The sequence below is a fragment of the Quercus robur genome, chromosome 1 (assembly GCF_932294415.1).
Source record: "Quercus robur chromosome 1, dhQueRobu3.1, whole genome shotgun sequence".
NCBI lineage: Eukaryota > Viridiplantae > Streptophyta > Magnoliopsida > Fagales > Fagaceae > Quercus > Quercus robur.
Genome location: NC_065534.1, coordinates 24,221,370 through 24,245,298, shown reverse-complemented (window position 1 = coordinate 24,245,298; position 23,929 = coordinate 24,221,370). Strand labels below are relative to the sequence as shown.

Here is a 23,929-nt window from a genome sequence, read left to right as displayed (position 1 = left end):
TCAGGCAAGAACCAGGGCAATCCATCAATGACTATTATGATCAGCTTCGCTACATTTGGGACCAAATTGACCTTTCTGATCCAACTTGGGCATGCTCAAAGGATGCTCAGCAATATGCTTCCATCAGAGATGAATTTCGCCTCTATGAATTCCTGATGTCACTTCACAAGGACTTTGAGCCCATTCGAGGTCAGCTTCTAAATCGCAGTCCTGCTCCCTCTCTTGATACTGCTGTGAATGAGTTAGTTAGAGAAGAAGCTCGTCTTGCAACCCTTCAAGCCCAGAATAAGCTCAATGTTTTGGCTATTACTCCATCTACTCCACTCATAGAGCAACCTCAGCAATCAAGTGATTCCTCTGACTCTCACAATCGTCGCAAGCAGTCCAACAAAAAAGTCTGCAACTATTGCAAGCGTTCTGGCCACACCATTGAGACTTGTTTCCGTCGCAACAAATCTACTGCTGCTGTTGCTAATACTGAGCCTACTCCGCCAATGGCTTCCACCTCAGCTGAGTCCCAGTCTTCTGGATCCACTATCAACCTCTCCCCCACTGAACTACAGGAGATCATAGCTCAGGCTGTTCGTATGGCTGGTAATGCATCTCTTTCCACTGCCCTATCTGTTCTACCCAGTAAGTCTCAAACTTGGCTTTTTGATTCTGCCTGCTACAATCACATGACACCTCACTCATCCTTATTCTCCAAACTTGACCCTGCACCACATCCTCTAAATATTCATATAGCTGATGGTTCCACCATGCATGGAAATAGTTTAGGTTTTGTTTCAACCTCTAACCTTTCTGTTCCTGGAGTCTTCCATGTACCTGACCTATCCTATAATTTGTACTCTGTGGGACAATTAGCTGAATTAGGTTATCGCCTTATTTTTGACTATTCTGAGTGTATTGTGCAGGATCCGAGGACGGGACAAGAGCTTGGGACCGGCCCTAGAGTTGGGCGTATGTTTCCCGTGGACAATCTTCATCTTCCACCTGTTGCTCCTGTTTCTGTTGCTGCTGCAGCTGCTGCAGTTTCTTCCTTACCATCTCTTGCACTTTGGCATTCTCGTCTTGGTCATGCATCATCTTCTCGGGTACAACAGTTAGCTTCTAGGGGTCTGTTGGGTTCTGTGTCCAAAGACAATTTTGATTGTACTTCATGTCAGTTAGGAAAACAACCAGCTTTGCCTTTTAATAACAGTGAATCCATTTCTAATAGTATTTTTGAGTTAATTCATTCTGATGTTTGGGGACCTTCTTCTGTTGCTAGTATTGGTGAATCTCGATATTTTGTTGTCTTTATTGATGATTATTCTCGTTATAGTTGGATATTTCCTATGAAATCTCGTTTTGAAATTTTACCAATATACAGCAACTTTGCCAAAATGGTTGAAACCCAATTCTCCAAACGTATCAAAACTTTTCGTTCTGATAATGCTCTTGAATATACTCAATATGCTTTTCAAGCTTTGTTACATTCCTATGGCACTGTGCATCATCTAACTTGTCCAGGTACCTCTCAGCAAAATGGTCGAGCCGAAAGAAAACTTCGTCATATTCTTGACACTGTTCGTGCTCTTCTTCTTTCTGCCAAAGTTCCTGCCCCATTTTGGGGTGAAGCTGCTCTTAATGCTGTTCATGCGATTAATCGCATTCCAAGTGCTGTCATTCATAATCAGACTCCGTATGAGCGTCTCTTTGGGTCACCTCCTGATTATCATCACCTTCGATCCTTTGGATCTGCTTGTTTCGTTCTTCTTCAGCCTCATGAGCACAACAAACTTGAGCCTCGATCTAGACTTTGTTGTTTCCTTGGTTATGGCGAAACTCAAAAGGGGTATAGGTGTTATGATCCTGTCTCTCATCGTCTTCGTGTTTCTCGTAATGTTGTCTTTTGGGAACACCGATTGTTTGTTGAGCTCTCTCACTTTCGTTCTTCCTTGACTAACTCCTCTGTTTTAGAAATCTTTCCAGACGAGTCTCTTGTTCCTTCTACAAATACTTTTGATCCTTCTTTGGACTTCTCTCCAGATATTTTGATGCTTCTCCTAGACAGGTTGAAGATGAACAGGTTGATGACGAGCTACCCCACCTTGAGCCTGGGTCCCCTGCTCCTGCTCCGCCTGAAGATCCTCCACAAGACATTCCACATCGCCACTCAACCCGGGTAAGATCCATTCCTACACATTTACTTAACTATCATTGTTACACTGCCCTTGCTACACTTCACGAGCCTCAAACCTATCGTGAGGCCTCCACTGACCCTTTATGGCAGATTGCAATGAAAGAAGAACTTGATGCATTAACCAAAAACCATACCTGGGATCTGGTCACTCTCCCTCCTGGACAGTCTGTGGTTGGTTGTAAGTGGATCTATAAGATCAAGACTCGCTCTGATGGGTCCATTGAGCGCTACAAGGCTCGTCTTGTTGCAAAAGGTTTTACACAGGAGTATGGGATTGATTATGAAGAGACTTTTGCTCCAGTTGCTCGTATCTCATCTGTTCGTGCCCTCTTAGCTGTTGCTGCTGCTAGTAAATGGGATCTTTTTCAGATGGATGTTAAAAATGCTTTCCTTAATCGGGATTTGAGTGAAGCAGTCTATATGCAACCTCCTCCTGGTCTCTCTGTTGACTCAAACAAGGTTTGTCATCTTCGACGTGCACTTTATGGTCTTAAACAAGCTCCACGAGCTTGGTTTGCCAAGTTCAGCTCCACTATCTTTCGCTTGGGTTACACTGCCAGTCCGTATGATTCTGCCTTATTTCTTCGTCGTACTGATAAAGACACCATTTTGCTTCTTCTATATGTGGATGATATGATCATAACTGGTGATGACCTCAGTGGCATTCAAGAACTCAAGGATTTTCTCAGTCAGCAATTTGAGATGAAAGATCTTGGACATCTTAGTTATTTCTTGGGTCTTGAAATTACTCATTCCACAGATGGTCTTTATATTACTCAAGCCAAGTATGCTTCTGACCTTTTATCTCGAGCTGGACTCACTGACAGCAAGACTGTTGACACTCCGGTTGAACTTAATGCGCATTTGACACCCTCGGGGGGGAAACCATTGTCTAATCCTTCTCTTTACAGACGATTGGTTGGCAGCCTAGTTTATCTCACAGTTACTCGTCCAGACATCTCCTATGCTGTTCATCAGGTGAGCCAGTATCTGTCTGCTCCACGATCTACTCACTATGCTGCTGTTCTGCGCATTCTTCGATATCTGAAGGGCACTCTCTTCCATGGCCTTTTCTACTCAGCTCAGTCTCCTCTTGTACTTCGTGCATTTTCTGATGCTGATTGGGCAGGGGATCCCACTGATCGCAGGTCCACTATAGGTTATTGCTTTCTCCTTGGTTCTTCTTTGATTTCTTGGCGAAGTAAGAAACAAATTTTTGTGGCCCGCTCTAGTACTGAAGCAGAATATCGTGCCCTTGCTGATACCACATCTGAGCTCCTTTGGCTACGATGGCTTCTTAAGGATTTGGGTGTGTCCACCTCCTCTGCTACTCCCCTTTATTGTGACAACCAGAGTGCCATTCATATTGCTCACAATGATGTCTTTCATGAACGGACTAAATACATCGAGATTGATTGTCATTTTATCCGTTATCATCTTGTCCATGGTGCTCTTAAGCTCTTCTCCGTCTCCTCCAAAGATCAACTTGCAGATATCTTCACCAAGTCACTTCCTAAGAGACGCACTCGTGATTTAGTTGACAACCTCAAGTTGGTCTCACATCCACCTTGAGTTTGAGGGGGGCTGTTAATGTATATTATATTATATTATATTATGGGCTTTAGGCCCAATTACCTTTCTTGTATAGCACACTTGTACTTGTACTACACTTTACTTGTACTGCACACTTACGCCTCCTATATAAGGCTCTGATGTATATTCTCTCATTATGAAATACAATACAATCTTCCAGTATTTCTAACATAATGTAACTCCAAAATGTAACAATACTAGGTAAAAAGACACTAAATTTTAAAGCATTTGAAGATTTATAAAGTAAGGAATTAGGGAAAAATAATACTCTTATTTCACATATATAAGAAAAAAAAAAAAAAAACTCATAAATCCCGTAAGGCCATAACACGTGGAATCACCTAACAACTTGCTTAGAAGAGAGAAAGAAATAAAATAGAATGGATTGGATTTTTAAAGAGATAAATTTCATTTATTCCCATGTTGAGGAGTTTCGTGGAAAGGAAGTGAATGACTATATTTACATTGAGAAAACGTTCTGTCCGGAGCTGGCAGAAAAGGGGTTATTTACGCCACCAATCAAGAGCTGCCACGTCGTATATTCAATGAGGCCTCAATACGCTCTATCACACAAGATTGTAGCTCAAATAAAACCAAAATCATCGAACACGGAAGCCCTTAACTGGAGAAACAGCACTAGCACCAACGCCTCCTCTTCTCTGACCAACAGAGCTCATCCCTGCCACGGCGTCGTTCTGAGCTGGCACCCATGCACCCAAATACTGCGTGGACAACCAGGTGACGATCTAGTTTGACGATTGGACAATGGATCAGTTACTCCCTTTCCCTTCTCGATTGTTTCCTCGTCTTCGCCTTTTACTCAAGCTCATCTCCGCTGCCAAAGCCTCCAATCCTCCTAAACCCCAGATTCAGGACCCTTTGCTGCAGCAAGGCGACAGAAAGACCGCCAAATCCAAGTGGTCCGCCGCGAGGTGCTGAAGCCGCCCTGTTCGTGGCTATTGTGCTTGGTCTCGCAGTTGGTTACTTGGTTTTTAGGGGTGGAGATGAGGATGTTGCTACACTTGTCATTGATAACCCTTGTGCTTGTTCTTAGATCATAAGAATTATTAAAATTCAATCATTTCCAATTTCTGTTTTTTCTTTTTTCTTTTTGGATTTTTTTGGGGGGTTTTTACTTTTAATTTGATGTCCAGCGTCTTTTTTTGTAAATATGTAATTCTGCTTATGAAACAAAATTGTTGTCTGTCTTTTTTTAAATTTATGCTTGTGTTCTTTTATTTTTTTGGTTCTGTGTTTGGGTGAGGAAGGACGTTGTTAGCTACAACCCACGAAAATAGCGAAATCTGACATCTGAAAATACTGCGTGGGCACCGACTCAGAACAACGCTGCGGCGGCTCTAGCGGCAGGGAGGAGCTACGTTGGTCAGAGGAGAGGAGGCGTTGGTGCTGGTGCTGTTTCTCCAGGTAAGGGCTTCCGTGTTTGATGATTTGGGTTTTATTTGAGCTACAATCATGTGTGATAGAGCATACTGAGGCTTCATTGAATATATGACGTGGCAGCTCTTGATTGGTGGCATAAATAACCTCTTTTCTGCCAGCTTCGGATATAACGTTTTCTCATTTACATTCTATTTCTTTATGCATTCCTCTCAAAAGTGGGCGGAAAAACTCATTTCTTTCGTTAATTGAGAGGGAATTGAGATACTTTTCCTTGTTTCTTTAAAAAATAAATAAAATATTATGGACATAATAGTAAAAATAAGTAGAAACGGGGGAGGGGAAGAGGAGGGTTTCAAATCACAAATATAAGGTACGACAAATGATGTCATTACTATTGTGCTATCATTTGAACCCCAAACATAGTGTAAATCTAAGAAAGAAAACAAACTTACAAAGTTTGTTTGTTTGTTTTTTTTTTTTTTTTTTTTTTTTTTTAAATTTCTATAACATACCAATTTTTCCAATCATGAGTGTGCATGAATCGAGATCATTTTTACAAATCTGATCAGCTTAAGGTTGTCAAAATTGGGATCCTACGTAGGATCATGGAAGGTAAGTAGAATCGTGAATCGTAGGATCGGATTGTAAATTATAAGATCCTACATATTTTTAGATTTAAAGCATAAAACACATCGATAATGACTTTGCATGTTGAATAATCACGTAAATAGAAACTAGCTAACTACAATATGAAATCCAAAAGTAAGATGAATATTAAGATAGAGTGAACATTTAATTATTCTCATTCTAAGATTCTTATAAGTTATAACCACCGTCCTAATCATCATTATCCATTTCATCATCTATGTAGACATTGCAGATTTGTAAACTAGAGCTGCAAAAGATATTAAGATACAACTTCACACTCAACTATTCAAATTATACCACTCAATAACAATTACAAAGCATGCTCAAAAAAATCAATCAATCAATATACAAATACAAGCATAACTAATAAAATTATATATAAAAAAACATTTTAGTAATATTATAACACAAATTAGTATATTGATCAAACAAATTTAGCAACATTATAGCTTAAAAGGCAGTAAAGCCAACATCAAATTTTTCATTTAGAATTGATTAAGCATTCCTTCATTTTGATTACAAGTGAGCTAGAAACCAGAAAAAATTTGCTTAGGTTGACATAATTTTATAAAAAAAAGTTATACAATCACAACATGGAAAAATAAAAACTCTTAAAGTTTCATTAAAACCAAAAATTTATCCCATAAAAAAATCCAAAAATTTATGTTTTGGTAGGATCAGTAGAATCTCATATGATCTTATATGATCATACACGATCCTACATACAATTCTACCATTTTTGCAATCTTACACGATCCTACATATGATTCTACTATTTTTATGATCCTAGTGCGATCCTAAACTTTTTGGGATTGTAAAATCATGCAATCCTACGATCCAGATCGCAATTTTGACAACTATCATAAGCTCTTCAACAACAAAATGATCTTTGAGTGAGCATTACAAACAAAGTACACTCAAGTCATACCCAATTTGGGTGAAAATTAGGCCTAAGATCTTTGATACAAGGCTTTTAACATGGAACTTTGGTTTATTTTGATGGTATAGTATGTTTTTCTTTTACGGCTGGGGTAGAGGTGGTTAAAAAAAGTACAATACAAACAACCTCAAGGGCCAAAGTTTTACTTTTTAAATTGGGTAGACAAAGTAAAACCACTTCAAATTACATGTGGGTAAAGTGTAGTTTATTTATTTTTTAAAATACATCCATAAATTTTAAAATTTTTAAGGAGTCCCAATTTTTTCAACAAAGTTTTAATCATTGACTCCATAAAACTTTTTTCCGATGGTTATAGTTGTAAAAGGAATCAGCTAAATTGTTAACTTATTACTCAAACTATTGAATAAAGTTTAATTTTGTCCCTCAACTATAAATTATTACAATTTCAGCCTTTAACTAAAGATAAAAAATTTTACTTTCAAAATCAAGTCAATTTCATCTTGTTACTCTTCTCCGTTCAAATTCTTAATGAGAATATTTGACTTTTGACTTAAGAAATGGATTATATGTCACATGCACACCTAAAATAATCTTAGAAAATATAGCTACTTAATAGAAAATTAAAAACATACAACTAAGTTTAAAATAGTCAAATAAAATTTCAATAATTTTAGTAAATTACCATTATTACATTAGAATAATGGTTAAATGATTACAGTCACTATTTTCTAACAATTTAAAATTTTGAGACAATCGGTAATTTATAAAAATATTAGGGCCACAATTTCACAGCAAATCCTAAGTGACAATCTATTAACGGTAGGTAAAAATGATGTTAATAGTGAAACCAAATGAGAATTAGTAGCAAATTGCTAGCTAAGCTTAGTTGTGAAAATGTTGTGGTTGTTGTACTACTCGTAATTTATCGTAATTTATCATAGTATCAGAACAGGTGGATTAAGATCCACTTATTAAGGCCCTAAATAAGTGGATCTTAATAAGTAAGATTATTTATTTATTGATTTATTTTTAAATGGAAGGTTTAGTGAAGATAGGATTAAAACTTAGGACCATATGTTCTGATATTATGATGAATTACTTTTTTTTTATCAAAAGAACACGCCATCTCACAAAACTGCTAGCAGCAGTTGGAGACGTGGAGCTCTATATAAACACTAAGAACTACACTCATGCACCCGATGTGGGACACAAGCCCAATTTTTTTTTTTTTTTTCTTTTGGATCAACAGAACACATCGTCTCACAAAACAGCTAGCTGGAGTTGGAGTATTATTGGGGTATTATGATAGATTACAAGTAGAACAACAACCACAACATTAATTTAAGGGCTAATGAGGGGGAAAGCTGACCATAAATAAGATGCAAAAACAAGCCTACTCGGCCAATTCTTTCTCCTTTTTTGAAGCATGGTCAAGTGCTAAAGACTTTAACTCACTTTCAGGATGGAATTAAAAAAGAAGACACGTTAGCCAATGGCTTTATTGGCAGATGCTCGTTCTAACAACCAAATGACGGATAACAAGTTAAATTTTTTGAATAATCTGTAATTTATTGTACTTAATAAACTTCTAAAGTACTAGCCCATAGTCCTTGATACTCTTTTTTTTTTTTTTTAATTAAAAAAAATTTTCTTGTTTTTGTTCACGTAATAGTTTTTCTTTTTTAAATTGTATTACAATCTCAATTTGATTTGATTTATTTTTTATTTAAAAAAAGTCACGCACGTCACATGTGTCCTAAATTTTTTTTTTTGATGAACGTCACATGTGTCCTAATAATTCTTGATAAAGAGGCCCAAAACTATGTTCTAAGTGCATGCCTTTGTCGATTTTTTTGACTAAGAAATTACTAATATCACGGTAATGCAATTAATTTAATAATAATTTATTGGAGGGACCACGCTCATTTCCTTTTCAATATTTTTTTAATTCCTTGTACCTTCTTTATGAAAGTGCAACACATTTACTATTGCAATTTATTAAACCAATAGTCAATAGATACTTAAAGAGGACGTTTTTGACTAAACAGAATCATTTTATATATTTTAAAAAATCAGAATAATTTTATTTATTAAAAAAAAATCATAAATAACAACCATAAGCTATACAGTCTCGACTACTCTTCTAGATGTACATCCAAAGTCAAAAGGTTCTGGTCATGATACTCATACTGCAACGCAATTTCGCAAGTGATTTTATATTCTTCTAATCTCTTGACTTTTACTTTAACAGTAGCTTTTGAGTTTTGACTGAGGATTTAAACCTGACAATTCAATCATAAATTTTCTGTTAATTTTCATTGTTCTCTATGTAGACTTATTCCTCTTCTTATGTCATTACTTGGAAAATGCAAAAATGGTAGCTAACTTCCACAACGAACATTTGGTACCCCATCAATCCTCCATTATTATTATTTTAAATTTGATGTAACATTAAAAAAATAATTAGTCTCGTCTCATGATTAAATATGGTCTCTAGAGTTGACTGGTTGATACATTATTCTGTAATGCCAGCGAATATTTGACATTTTATGATTAATGACACATCAGTTTATAAAATTTTTATTATTAGATAAACAATTTATAAAATAATATATATAATAAAGTTTGTAATATTTTTCAATTTCATTTTAAATAATTGGCACACATTCATTTCAAGCAGCTCATTGCCCTGGGATGATGAGTCTAAAACCTCTAAAGTCTAAACATGTTAGGAGAGTTTGGTTATCTTGCATGTTGCAATGGAACAACAATTAATTAATGTGGACAGTCCAAATATTAGACAATTTTAATTGTTATATAATCCACCATCTTCTTTTAAATTAAATATAAATATATATATTCGAATTCGACCATCAGGTATTTTATTTGGTCTTTCTCAAAAAAAAAAAAAAACAAAAAAAAAATTTATTTGGTTGACATAAATAGTGCACAGACTGGCAGAAAAAAAAAAGTCCAAAATGGCTAATGCCGTTAATTTGGGGGGTTCAGGGTTCAGTTCACCAATCTTCTTCTTTTTCTTTTTTCCATTTTTTTGAGGGTTCACCAATCTTGACCGACGTCATTTATTTATTTTGACTGAAAAGTTAGGACGTCATAAATAGAGGTATGAATGACTTGGAATAGTTTGAGTTCGACCGCGTGGCTCGCATTCAATTCTTTCAGATGGAAAATTATAAATCAACTGGTTAGTAAATAGGGAGCTCGTTCATATGGATAAATATACTTAAAATATAAATATATATATATATATATATATATATATATTAAAATACATAGTATAATTCTTACCTATATAATTTAAATATTATTGATAGTCATTCTTTTTTTTTTTTTTTTTTACTCTTTAAAAAGTCTTGTAAGAATATTGTTAAGTAGAAAATGTAAGGGTATGTTTGGCAATTGTTTTTTCCTTTATTTTCTGTTGCTGTAAGGACTCGATTTGTAACGACCCAAAATGATATTGGGTTCGCACGTAAACAGGCCCAAACAATATAATTTGTAAAGCGTAGGTATTAAGAACTAGATTAACTTTCGTAGAATGAAAAGATTCACCCTCACGTATATTGAAGGCTCAGAGTTGGCACCACGTTCGGTTTATTTCTTGTAATAGATATAGTTCTTTTGCTTTTCACGTTTTTCTTCTTTAGTATTTGCTTTTCTTTTTTCTCTATTTCTATGTTCCGATCCCCCCCTGCATGTTCTTCTTTTAGTTTATATACCACCCTCTGTGTTCCATCCTCACCACACACGTGTAGGTTGGGTTCGGGGGATTTCTTTCTGTCCCATTTAACGCCTCCTGGAACCTCCTATGGGTAGCTGTAAGGCTACTTCATTACTGTTCAGGTATCACCTCCACATTAATACGGCCAGAGAGTTGGTTGAAAGGCAATTAATGCGAAGGCAGCTGTAGTTATAGATATTTGTTTGTCTTTTCTTTCTTACCCTTGGTCTGTTATCCCATCTTCAGTGGTGACATAATTCCGAGGTCCGATTGTAACAAGACCGCGTCCTGATCGTCCTCGGATGCATACTGCCGAGGAGTATGGTGTCCTCGGACGAATACGGAACTCTACTTTCGTGATATTGACTATCTCCCCCTCGATAATTACCCTTATGACCAGACTTAGGCCTCCTCGGACGGATTTGCATCCTCGGATGGGCCACAGGCCCAACGATCCTGACCTTAATGGGCCTGTTGATTGACTGGCCCCCACAGTTGCTAAAAACAATTTTCTATTTTTAAGACTAAAAAACTTGTTTGACAATCCAAAATGGACGGAAAGTAAAAACTGTTCTCAAAACTCAATTTGTGAAAAACACTGAAAACATGTAAAATGTCGTTTTCAGTTTTTAGTTTTCAAAAGTCAATGAAAATACGCATTTGATTTAATGAATCTATCTCTTTTAATGAATTAACATTAGAGTTCAAATCCTAGTAACAATATATTTTAATATTTTCTATTTTTTTCTTCAAAATTTTTTTTTTTTAATTTCAACTATTATTTAAGAATATATACTACTACTTGTTTAATAATTTTGAATTTCTTCTTAGTAAAGACTTCAAATAAATAAATATATAATATATACAAATAGAAACAATAAAAAATAGAAATAGATAAATTAAAAAAATGGTAAGTTACAAATTCCACCCCTAAAGTTTGAGGGTGTTTAGATTTTATACCCTAAAGTTTCAGAATTTGAAATTTACCCCTGAAGTTTGGAAGTGTTTGGATTTTACACCATGACGTTTTAGAACTTGGATTTTACCCCCATAAATTTTAGGGATGTTTGGATTTTACTCCCTAAAATTTGGGAGTATTTGGATTTTACACCCTAAAGTTTTAGAATTTGGGAGTATAAAATCCAAATACTTCCAAACTTTAGGAGGTGAAATCCAAATTCTGAAACGTCAGGGTATAAAATCTAAATACTCCCATACTTTAGGGAGCAAAATCCAAATTCTGAAACTTCTAAATTTAAAATCTAAATACCCTCAAACTTGAGGGGTGTAATTTGTAGTTTACACTTAAAAAAAAATACAATTAGGATTAAGATGACCTAAAAGAGTTTTACATCATGAACTATGTACCACTCACAAAACTTAAATGAGTTTGACATAAAGAAATGTAACCAACATATATTGGAAAAAAGCAATCTCAAAGATTAGGGACTGAGAATTTTACTAATAGCATAAAAATATAATAATTAAAGAATATTATGATTTTTTTTACTGATATTTTGAAGGAATTTATTTAGAAAATACTTTTAAAAATTCTTTATAAGAAAAGAATTGATTTTTTGGATAATTTTTTACATTTAAAATAAAATTGGTATTGAAACTTTTTAAAATGTTTCATTAACTCAAGGACCTTGGGGGGGGGGGGGGGGGGGGAGTTCTTTATTCAAGAATTTTAGAAAGTTGGAATATTAATATTAGAGGTTGACAACGATGCATTATTAGCATTAATTTTTAATTTTTTTAATTTTTAATTTTTTTTAAATCAATAATAGATATTTATAAATTTTAAAAAAATATATTTATTCTTTTCACATTATTCTATACCTAATAAATTCATAATGCTATATATAAAAGATTCTTAAAAAAAAAATGCAAAAACTATAGTTAAAAGTTCAAATCCATGTCTAGTATTACATTAATAAAACAACTAAAATAATGGTTAATCAACATCATGCACTAATATTCAGCGAAAAAAAGGGCAAGACAATTATCGGTGTCTTGGTTAAGGAATTTTTTATTTATAATTACTTGGTTAAGGTTGCAGTAGCATAAAGATGTGAGATCTTTTCCTTTAAAAAATTTCCACTTTGAAAAAGTAGTAAAAAAAGAAAAGAAAAAAAGATCTGTTAAATAATCACATGATAATGAACGAAAACTTTGAGTCTTCAACTATGTAAATAATAAAGCTTTTCCCATCACTACAATAATTTAGTTAAGGCACAAAATTTATTACCAATAGACTAATCAGACACATGCTGGTGGCAGTTTAGGTTAGGCACAAAATAGTAGATTTTTGTTTCATACGTGTATTATATTTATGCATGCATGCCAAGTGTCTCCCAAAGTTAATAAAACATTAAAAATTAATAAAATTATATCATTTAAAAATAAATAAAAATTATCCACAGGTTGTATTAAAGAGCAGCAGCTCTTTAAAAAAATAAATTTTTTTTCCTGGGTTAAGTTAAAGACACTAACTAATCCAAGTTGATGGTGACACTAATTGGTGTATGGGTGAAGTGATTAGCAGTATAGGAGTTGTCTCTGTGACTATGGGGTAGAGTTATTTGAGAGGGATAAAGAGCTCTCAAATTAGAGGTAAAAATTGGATAAAGATTATTGAGTTTTTGTGATTTGTTTTGCTAGGATTTATAATTGATTTTTTTTTTTTTTTTTACTTAGATGGTGTCCAAAGATTTTTTTTAATTTATTATCCGAATATGTGAATTGTTTTGTAAATTTTCCTTGTTGTCCAAATTTGTAAATTACCCAAATGTTTAACTAAATGTTTTCTACGATATTCTTGGGACAACCAGACAAAGGATGATTTGATAAGTTTTTTTTCATTTTTGATTTCATGGGTCAACTTGTAAATTGTTTGGGAAAGAGGGGCTAAGTATATTAATTTTAGAATCAAAAAGTAAATTTTTTATGCTAATATATATAATAGGATTTTTTTTTCAAAGGCTAGCGTGTGGTGGGGGAGGGGGATGGCCCCCTCAGGCCCTAGGTTGTTCCGTCCATGCCATTAACAAGTGTCACGTGGAAAATTGGACCAGTAGTCTAGTCTTAGGTTTATTTGTATTAGGAGAGATTCCAAGGGATTCCAAGGACCTCCATGCTCAGAGCTGTAGCTTTATGTCTTCCAAAATATGACCCCACTCCGAGCATGAAAGCACTATCAGATGATCTTTTGCAATCGAATGCTCCACATTTCAACAAAATATGTTGAAAATTCTTATTGAATGTAATTTTTAATTACTATAAGATTATGATGTTGCAGAATGCTTGTTTCTTTACGTATAAATGAGGGAAGCAGAGAATCTTCTATTTTTTTTTGGGTAAAGGTTAATATTTTACATCTATTAGACTATTACAGTATAATTAAGAAAAATATTTTTTTTTTCCGAATAAATAAAAAGAATAAACTTTAGAAATAAGCAATAATTACCACTGTATACTTTTGGTGTGGTGGTCACTTCATAAGTATAAATGCTTATGGGTTGTGGGGGATAAGGGTCGAGATTCAAGTCTCCAGGAGAGAGTTTCACACACATATACACTTAAATTAGGCTAGAGTAGAAATTTTATCTTGTATATAAAAAAAAAAAACAATAATTGTAATTTATTTTTTTTGGAACATGAAGGAAAAAAAATTCTAAATTTTAGAAGTTCTCTTTTTGAATTCAAAATGAAATTTGTTATTCGACATTTATTACTCTATTTCTAAATGAAGTTACTCTTCATTAATGAGGGCATTTTTGAACCACAAAAAAATCTAGTTAAAAGAGAGGAACCCTCTTTTATATATATGCATCCATCAAATGACATAATAATTTGTAAACAAGAGTGAAGAGTCTTTTTTTTCACCCAAAAAAAAAAAAAAAGAGTGAAGAGTCTTTAGTATATTATTTGAAAAATATATACTACTTTAATAAAATTTCACATTTTCTTTAAAAGAAGTAAAATTTCACATTTAAAGGAAATGTAGTTTTTAAAAAAAAAAAAATTATAATTTGATAATTGTAAGAGGGAGATTGAAACTTTGGACATTATCGTTGAAAATACTAGTTGAATTATAAAGCTTTCGACGAAAAGTTATAATGATCTGATGTCCTCAGTTGTACCAATTCTATAGTAATTATTACAGAAATGCTATTTTGTTTTTTTTAATATTAAAACAAAGAAGATTGAACCACCATTAAATTTTCATGGTCCACTATCTTGTTATAGCCCATAAAATCTAATCTTTCAAACTACAAAAAGTTTAACCGTACTTACACCATTGTCAATGTTATGGGTTTCAACTTTGGACCACATGTACACCGGTACTGCTATTTTTGCTTACTTTGGCGCCCCTAATCAATGGAGCTTATATATTATCATCTCCAGCCAATGGGGACTTTTTGAATTCATAGGTTTTGAAACTAATTGCAGTTAACTTTGACATTGTTGGTCGCTCATAGTTCAATGAATCGATAAGACCAAAAGTTGTGGCATAGGAATATTTCAACATTGTAAGGCAATTCCATTACCCATTAGCCCCACACAGAGGGAGAGAGAGAGAGAGAATGTAAATGTAAGAATTTTTTTGAGGCTGTGGAAAAGAATAATCATCACTTAGTTTAGGAGAGTGGCTATTATTTAGTAACTACTTGTTAACTAGGGCAAAGCGAGGGGGTGAGGGCCCTTCAGTGCCAAAACTATTAAGAAAAAAAAAAAGAGAAGGTAAAACATTAAAAAAAAGAAGAAGATATATATAAATAAATATATAATCTTTATTTAATAATGTCACGAGTGAAGGTTTGAATTATTATTGAATAATGTCACGGGTGAAGGTTTTAATTATGTGGCTAGAGAAGAGAATATGTTACTGTTGTTAGTGAGGCATACGGATGACCTTGTAGATAATGGGAAGGTTTTTAATTTTTTATATAAAAAGGAAACTTTTAAACTTTGTTAGAGTTTCTTGATGCTCTTAAATTTTTCATTCATTTCATGGTTTTGACTGCATTACTTGTTCTACATTGTTAATTTGCTTCATTACAATTATTTATACAAGTACTAACTAGGTCGGTTTCAAGTTTCAAGTTTTCAACGTTACATTTATAAGTTTCAGATTTCAATGAAGTGCTCTTGGACTTAATTTAAGGATTTCACACGGCTTTGATGTGTCCATTACTTCATTAATTTGCGTGCTACCTCAACTTCATTTTGGTGCCACCTAGATAAATTGTTGGTATCCAGTTCTTCAATTGCATGATTTTGTCACCTAACACTCCACCTATTTGAATTGCAAATTACTTTTCAATAAATAATATATTTTCCTTCATAAAAATTTGTGTATAAACAATCAAATTTAGAGCTAAATTACATAATAATATAAATTTGCGAAAATCACAATTAATGTTTATTTAACTATTAAAAAATTATTTCATTTTATAAGTGAAATTTTGAATTAAAATAAAATAAAATCTAAAAACAACTTATTCATGGGAAAAATAAACTTAACATATAAACAATATTGTAGGGGCACAATTTAGTAACCAAATTCTTGCTGTTACAAGCCTTGGTCTAAAAAGCCCAACACAATGAATTCTTGTAGAGTATGGGCTAAAGAACTCGGTTTAAGTAAGTTTAAACGGATTATTGCATGGGTTAAGGGAACACACAAACAAGAACAAATGCTATTGTGTTGAAAGGTCAGCCGGAATGATAGAGCTAAAAACTTGATTAATAGATACAGATCAATGCTGTAAGACTCCTCTCCATGCTACAGTATTATCTCCTTTTTTCTCGTCCCCCTCTCTTAAGGGACTTTTACATATTATATAGGCCATTTCCAATCATCTAGGCTTTACACTTGTTGATCATCCAAACCCCCACTTGAGCACCTGTCCGATCAGACACTTCTCTCAGTTCTTTGTGAGTTGCGGTAGCTAAGGTAGCACTGTTCAGGGGTCTTCTCCACATTAATGCGGTCAGGAGAGTAGTTGTAATGCATTTAATGTGGTGGTGGCAGCCTTTACTGAGATATTTCGGGTTTCCTTCCTTTTTACGTATTTAGAAGATGGATTATAGCGGCTTGGATGTACCCTTCCTCCGGATTTTGCAGTATCCGAGGAGAAATTACTCCTCGGACATCTTTTCTTTGCCCCAAGGGGCCTGAATAAGGATTGCTTGGGTCATGCTGGCTCCTCGGATGGGCTGAGTCCTCGGACGGGCCTAGCGCCCAGCCTTATTTTGGGCCGGTTCCCACAAATATATATATGTTTTCTTATATTAATATATGTTCAAAAGGACATGCATATGTTCATGTAAATCCTGCTTGTATCCAATCAAAATTAAAAGTGTAAAAGAGAAATAATTCTTTAAGACCTCAAATTCAACTGCATACCAAGTTTTTCTCAAAAAAGAAAAAAAAAAGAAAAAAAGAACCGCATACAAAATTATTATCCTTTTTCACATGTTGCTTACCAACTACCAAGTCGCTCGTTTTTAGTATTTTCATAGTAGTTTCTCAAAAATAAATAAATTTCATAGTGGTATGATATTAATGTCTAAGCAATAATGGTATCTCTTTAGACCAAAAGAGCCGTCATGTCTTACATTCTCCTTCCTTGTTCAGATAAGATTGGGATTGGTTAATGGGTGTACCATTTGATAATAAATTATTTTAAAGAAAATTTTTAAAGAAAATTTTAATATCATTTTTATAAAAAATATAAAAATTTGTTAAAAAAATCAGCTATACTTTTATTTCTTCATAAAAAGTTTTTAAAAATATGTCTTCTTAGGACATTTATTAATTTTTTTTCCATTATATATATGGTTAACTCTGTAACTTGAACATTTTTTTTCCCTTAACCTCCCAGCGCATAAAAAATATCAATTCACTTGACAATTTTTTTTTTTTTTTTTTTTTTTCCATTATATAATACTCCTTTCACAACAATAGTAATGGTGTCTTAGGAAAGAGTAGTGGGAACTACACTCATTTTACCGGTTCATTGAGGGGCCCACGTAGCAAGGTTTTGCCGTTGCGGTTGTTTAGCTATTTATGTAAGATATGAATTACACCAGGAATCTGATTTTGTTATGACGAAATTGTCCTACCTCGCTGACTATATATTCAGGTCTCTTGAGCTTAGAAATAAAGCCAACCCAGTTTAACATTTGAAAGTACCAACATTTGTGTTCCTGTAAGAGTTATAAATAGAAAAAGAGAGGAAAGGGAGAAGAAGAAAAGAGTTGGGGTCATGGAGGTACAATTTGAGGCAAAGACAGTCATTTCCCTTGCAGTGCTTGGTTTCATTGGATTGTTACTACGCTTGTATAATGGGTTGGTGGTGAAGCCAAAGAGACTTCGATCTATGCTAAGCAAACAAGGCATCGATGGACCAGCACCAACTTTACTGCTCGGAAATATTAGGGAGATAAAGAAGGCTCAATCCACCACAGTGAAGACTCCCACCAGTGAAGCCCCTGTTTCCCACAACTGTGGTGCTGTTCTCTTCCCCTTCTTTGACCAATGGAGGAAGCAATATGGTATTTTTCACTCATCAATATCATCATCATCATCTTATTATGTTTTTTTAGCTGAATCATCTCTTTATTATGTTAAGATAATATAAAAGTGATTATATCATAAAAAGTTAAAACCATTATTAATTTTATAATTAATGTATCAATAATCAGTAATCACTAAAAAAAAATTACGTGACATTAATCATATTTATTCTATGTTAATTGTAAGCTTTTTGTAGTAAATTTGGTAGTAATTGTAGCAATTTCCTTTGAGATATTCAATTATATTGATGTAAGGAATATTACAATTTTATTATATAACCTTTATAATCGGGTGTGTAAAAAAAAAAAAAAAAAAAATTTAACATCTATTTATTATGTTTTTGAAACTTATTAATCTCACTCATTCTCACTTCACTTTATAAAATTTATGTAGAGAAATTTTGTAGTATCATTAGTATTTTATATTTTATTTAGCATGTTGTTGAATTGATACGAATCATATTCATTACCACAACAACTGAAATTTTTAGTTTTTTTTTAAAAAAAATTTTCTTGTTTTGTGTTTAAAAATTGACATATTGGTTGGTAGGAGTTATAAAATATGTTATATCTTTAATTAGGATCACTGATAATAAGTAATAACACCAGGTAGCTAGGTAATGGGTAGACTTGAGGTGGTCAAATTAAGTTGCCAACATTGAACTTGAATAGTCAGTTTCATGATTTTCATCTAGCTTCAAAGAAAAGACTCAAGACTAGAGTTGTCAGTTTCATCATTCAGTTTTCTCAATTTCACACTTCCTACCCACACTATTGCGTTCATACGGCTTACCATGAAAATGACAACTTCTTGCTTAAGAGTTGAAGCAAATTTTGTAACAACTTAAAGCACTTTTGTTTGATGCATGTTTATGTTCAAACAGGTCAAGTATTTGTGTTTTCTCTTGGGAACACACAAATATTACTCGTGACCCAACCTGACATAGTGAGAGAGATATCCACATGTACATCCTTGGACTTGGGAAAGCCTTCATATCAACACAAAGATCGTGGTCCATTGCTTGGACAGGGCATTTTGACTTCAAATGGGGCTGTTTGGGCACACCAGAGAAAAATACTTGCACCTGAATTATATATGGAGAAGGTTAAGGTATATAATCATTATTAACCAACCATTTTGTTTACCTCTAGCATGGTAATTTTTTTTCTAAAAATGTGAACTTAATCGGTTAGCTATTTGTAGGGAATGATGAACTTAATTACCGAGTCGACGATCACAGTGATAGACTCATGGAAGAGTAGGATTGAGACACAGGGTGGAACTGCAGACATAAAAATCGATGAGTATATGAGAAGTTTCTCTGGAGATGTTATCTCAAGAGCCTGTTTTGGCAGCAACTATTCCAAAGGGGAAGAGATTTTCGTGAAACTAAGAACTCTCCAGGAGGCCATGTCTAAGAGAAGCTTAGCAACTGGGATCCCTGGGATGAGGTACGATGTTTCTTGTATGAAATTCACAATATTGAAGTTGTTTGTTACCACATTACGTTGAATATTACAGAATCTATGAAACGATGATACTGCCAAAGTTATAGGTACGTAGTTTAATTCCAGAGACTTTTCAAAGTGACAACTTAACATATCAGCCTGAAATAGAATCAAGAAGGTCTCTGTTTTTTTTTATAATCTCTGTCATTGTACAAACATAAAATGAATACATTTCAAATCTTTATCCTGAACTATAAAATGAATACATTTCAAATCTTGGGAAGCAAGCATGTGTGGCAAAAGCCTCTTTAATAACTATATATTGGAAAATTGACTCATTTCACCAAATGTATATGTTACAGTTATCTCCCCACAAAGAACAATAGGGAAGCATGGGCGTTAGAAAAGGAGGTCCGCAATTTGATACTAGATGTAGTGAAGGAGAGACAAAATGGTACTTGTAATGACGAGGATTTATTGCAAACGGTTCTGGAGGGTGCAAAAAATAGTGATCTGAGCCAGGAGGCAACAAACCGCTTCATTGTTGACAACTGCAAGAACATCTATTTGGCTGGGTTTGAGACCACTGCTGTTTCTGCTACATGGTGCCTCATGTTGTTGGCTTCAAATCAAGAATGGCAAGACCGTGTCCGTGCTGAGGTTCTCAGTATCTGTGGGGGTGCTATTCCAGATGCTGATATGCTTCGTAAGATGAAACAGGTATTGTTAACTAATATTACTTAAATGGGTTCCAACTTTTCCAATTAGATGCACTGGTAAATGGGTAAAGCCTCTTGTTGTTGAATAAGTGACTTGTTTCAAATCTTGCCTACACCAACAAGAAACCAATTGGTGTGGCCTGATAGTAAAGAGCAATATTCAAATCTTTTCTTATCTAAAAAAGAAATTAAAAAAAACCTGGTATTACTTTAAATTTTATACCGTTAATAAGAGTTAAGTTCATATTCTTTAAAATGTGAACCTAGATGTTCAACATTCTATCCAAGTGCATTAAGAGTGAAGACATTTTCTCACTTTAAATTTCAATTGGCATATGCAGCTAACAATGGTGATTCACGAATCATTGCGCCTTTATCCCCCAGTAAGTGTGGTGTCAAGGGAGGCCTTAAAGGACATGAAATTTGGGGACATTAATGTCCCGAAGGGTGTCAACCTTTGGACCATGGTGCTGACATTGCATACTGATCCAGACGTATGGGGACCAGATGCTTACAAGTTCAACCCAGAAAGATTTGCAAATGGAATTACAGGGTCTTGCAAACTTCCACACTTCTATATGCCATTTGGAGTTGGGCCCCGAGTGTGTCTTGGACAGAACTTGGCCATGGTTGAACTCAAGATACTTATAGCACTCATTTTGTCCAACTTCACCTTTTCCCTCTCTCCCAAATACACTCATGCACCTGCTCTTAGGTTGGTTATAGAACCTGAACATGGAGTAGATATCTTGGTGAGGAAGTTGTAAGCTACGCCCTATGATTGGGTTGGTCCAACATGAAAAGAAAGAGAAAAGAAGAAGAAAAACTTGGTTTATTTTATGTATTAACTTCATATGGGGAAATTGGATTACCTGCTGTGACAGCGAACTACTGAGAGAAGCATGTTAGTTCTTTTGAACTTTAATCTTTTACATTACTTGTTCTTAGGTTCGTACTACTGAAGTAATGAATAAAGATTGATTTTGTTTTTTTGTTGTTCCATGAGGGGAGAGTGAACTATTAATTGGACTCATTGAATTTGTTTGGACATGGTAGGTTTATAGATTGACCCCGGTTAAATAATTCAATTACCCAAGTTAATTAATTAGGTTAAATTACATGCAAATTATGGAGGTATCAACAAATCACCAAATAAAATATTATACAATGGAAATTAAATGACATGGTGATTTGTTGACGAATGAGAAAAACCCCTCACAAGGAAAAAAACTCACTAGATGAATTTTAGGTATCACTCCCAAAAATCTATTAATAAAAAACAAGCAGTTACACATATAAGGAATCTTACCATTACCCCAAACTATCTCAAAATACCAACCTATAGTTGAACCTTTACTCCAATCTCCAATTGGACTTGTTCTTTGTAGAAGACTTCTTCCTTTACACGGATCCTAGTACGTGACTAACTCCATGCAACTGATTGATTGTTATTGACTGCAAAGTTCTTTACTTCAAAACATGTTAAAGATCTGGAAGCACTTAGTTACAAAACCCTAAGATGCACAAACATAGTAACCTCTCATAGAGTGTATGAGTTCTCTAATTGAATCTCTATGTGTTTGATGACTTTAAAATAAGTCTTTTATATGGTCTAGGGTTGTAGAGAGAGAAATTCTAATTATCCAAGTCATCATGGGTCAAAATTCAGATCTGAGAATTTCGAAATCGAAAGTCTAGATAGATCGAGCTTGTGTCGAGTTTCTTCATTAAATCTCGATAGATGCTAGTGTTAAGACTAGTGTCGAGAATTAATGAAACTATTTTTCTTCACTTGTAGACTTCACATACTTCTTGAGATATTAAACCCAACTTAGATCTATCTAATTACAAGTAAAATGTGTTTTGTCAAAAGATAAGCCAATTTATAGAAAATATGACCCTAACAGGACACATCTGTAAATGTATTAGGATTCTCTCCATTTGAAATGGATAGACTTTATGGTTCATATTAAGAACAATGAACAAACAAACAAAATTCTCAAGAACTTTTTCTCACAACTTATATATTGAGATGGTAGATTGTGGTTAGCAAAACATCACTTTTATTAGGGCCACTATTAACAACTCTTTTATCATTCGTTAATCAAAACTTGTCACCTCAAGAGATGTGAAAAATTTTGTGAAATTTGTTGTGTCGTATTAAATATTATAATTCTAAAGGTGTATATAGTTTCACACCATTTGAAATCACACATGGTGTGGCATTATCTATAATGTCATATACCAAAAAAAAAAAAATCTTAATCATAAAATGTACTTTCTCTATCCACATCAGTATGGAAATTTGTGGAGGGTCTTTTTGGTGAAGTATGGTGTTGACTTCTTTACCACTTTGTTTGTTTCAGTGAAATATCTGTATTTTCTAGTAGTATGCTAGAAAATGCAAGAAATGAAACATGTTTTCCATAATTGAAAGAAAACATAGCTTAATAAGAACCAAGCCAGTATCAAATGGATGTAATAGCTTCCCCCTTCATTCAAAAGGTTTTAAAATAAGTTAAACACTATTATAAAATAAAAGGGACCCCAAAAATGTGGGGTCAGATTGCAAATAAAACAGAATTCTCAGAACTCACACAGTCACTTAACACACTTGCCCCTTATAAATCCTAGAACACTTAGTTAAATTTAGCAAATATAAAAATGCATTTATGAGTTTTAGAATATACAAATAAGGATATACCTTTCTTCTTCAACTTATTACTCACTATTTCCCTTGTTTTCATGAAACTAATTAATTTAATGTCTAACTTTCCTCAAGTTGTGACTTGTGAGCATTGTATCTTTCAAGCTTCCTTTTTTTTTTTTGGGGGGGGGGGGGGTTAATCCTCAAGTTGTGACTTGTGAGCATTGTATCTTTCAAGCTTCCCTTTTTTTTGGGGGGGGGAGGGGGGGGGGGGGTTGCTGCATGATTGAAAGATGCACTATTAACCTTGCTCATCGCTTGTGGGGACGTGAGTAGTGGCTTTGGGCCTTTGGCTTCCCAAACTTAATCCTGGTCATCAAGAAAGCTCGATCAATTCAATGCATGACAAGAGAGCAAAAAGACCCCAAACCATTAGGAGTTCAAATCTTCTGTCCCACTTTTCCTGTCCCACTCTATACTCCATTAATAAAAACTTGACACATGTTCACCTAACTAATTAAATATTACCATTATTGACTTATTAATACTATCATTATTAATTAATGGTAGTAATTAATTAATTAGGTTAACATGTGGCAAGTTTTTATTGGTGAAATATAGGATGAAGCAGGAAAAGTGGGATAAAAGATTTGGACTCAATATTTGTTCATTCCCGATACCTTGATGAAATTGCAACACATTTACTATGGGAATTTATTAAACCAAAGAGATACTTTAAGGAGACATTTTTGACCAAACAGAAACTATTTCTTTTCTAAAAGAATCATGAATAACAACCACAAGCTACAGTCTCGATCGACAAGCCTCTAGATGTGCATCCAAAGTTGATCATACTGCAACACAAGTGATTTTATTTTCTTCTTATCTCTTGACTTTTACTTTGATAGGAGTTAATTTTTGACTGAGGATTTAAACGTCACAATTCAATATCACTGAGGACTTGAGGACTTTTACTTTGATAATTTAATCTTCGGGAAAAATGCTAAAGCCACAAAATATTTGACAAACAGCTAATATAATAGGTGGTTATAGATAA

The 23,929-nt window shown here is 34.0% G+C and overlaps 1 protein-coding gene across 1 annotated transcript; it reads left to right on the top strand.

The window, feature by feature from the left end:
* The first annotated feature begins 17,608 nt into the window (after window positions 1–17,608).
* LOC126726493 (cytochrome P450 714C2-like) lies at window positions 17,609–21,215 on the top strand. Its single transcript, XM_050431757.1, has 5 exons — window positions 17,609–18,036; window positions 18,942–19,168; window positions 19,262–19,509; window positions 19,869–20,226; window positions 20,567–21,215. The coding sequence occupies exons 1-5, from the start codon at window positions 17,748–17,750 to the stop codon at window positions 20,990–20,992; spliced, it is 1,548 nt and encodes a 515-aa protein (XP_050287714.1). The 5' UTR covers window positions 17,609–17,747; the 3' UTR covers window positions 20,993–21,215.
* The last annotated feature ends 2,714 nt before the right edge of the window (window positions 21,216–23,929 follow it).

What these genes read in the sequence shown, in the direction of transcription:
- LOC126726493 (XM_050431757.1), top strand. Translation starts at nt 17,748, where the DNA reads ATGGAGGTACAATTTGAGGCAAAGACAGTCATTTCCCTTGCAGTGCTT. An exon ending in TATATATGGAGAAGGTTAAG is followed by an intron (nt 19,169 to 19,261) that starts GTATATAATCAT and finishes AGCTATTTGTAG; the next exon opens with GGAATGATGAACTTAATTAC. An exon ending in ACTGGGATCCCTGGGATGAG is followed by an intron (nt 19,510 to 19,868) that starts GTACGATGTTTC and finishes TATATGTTACAG; the next exon opens with TTATCTCCCCACAAAGAACA.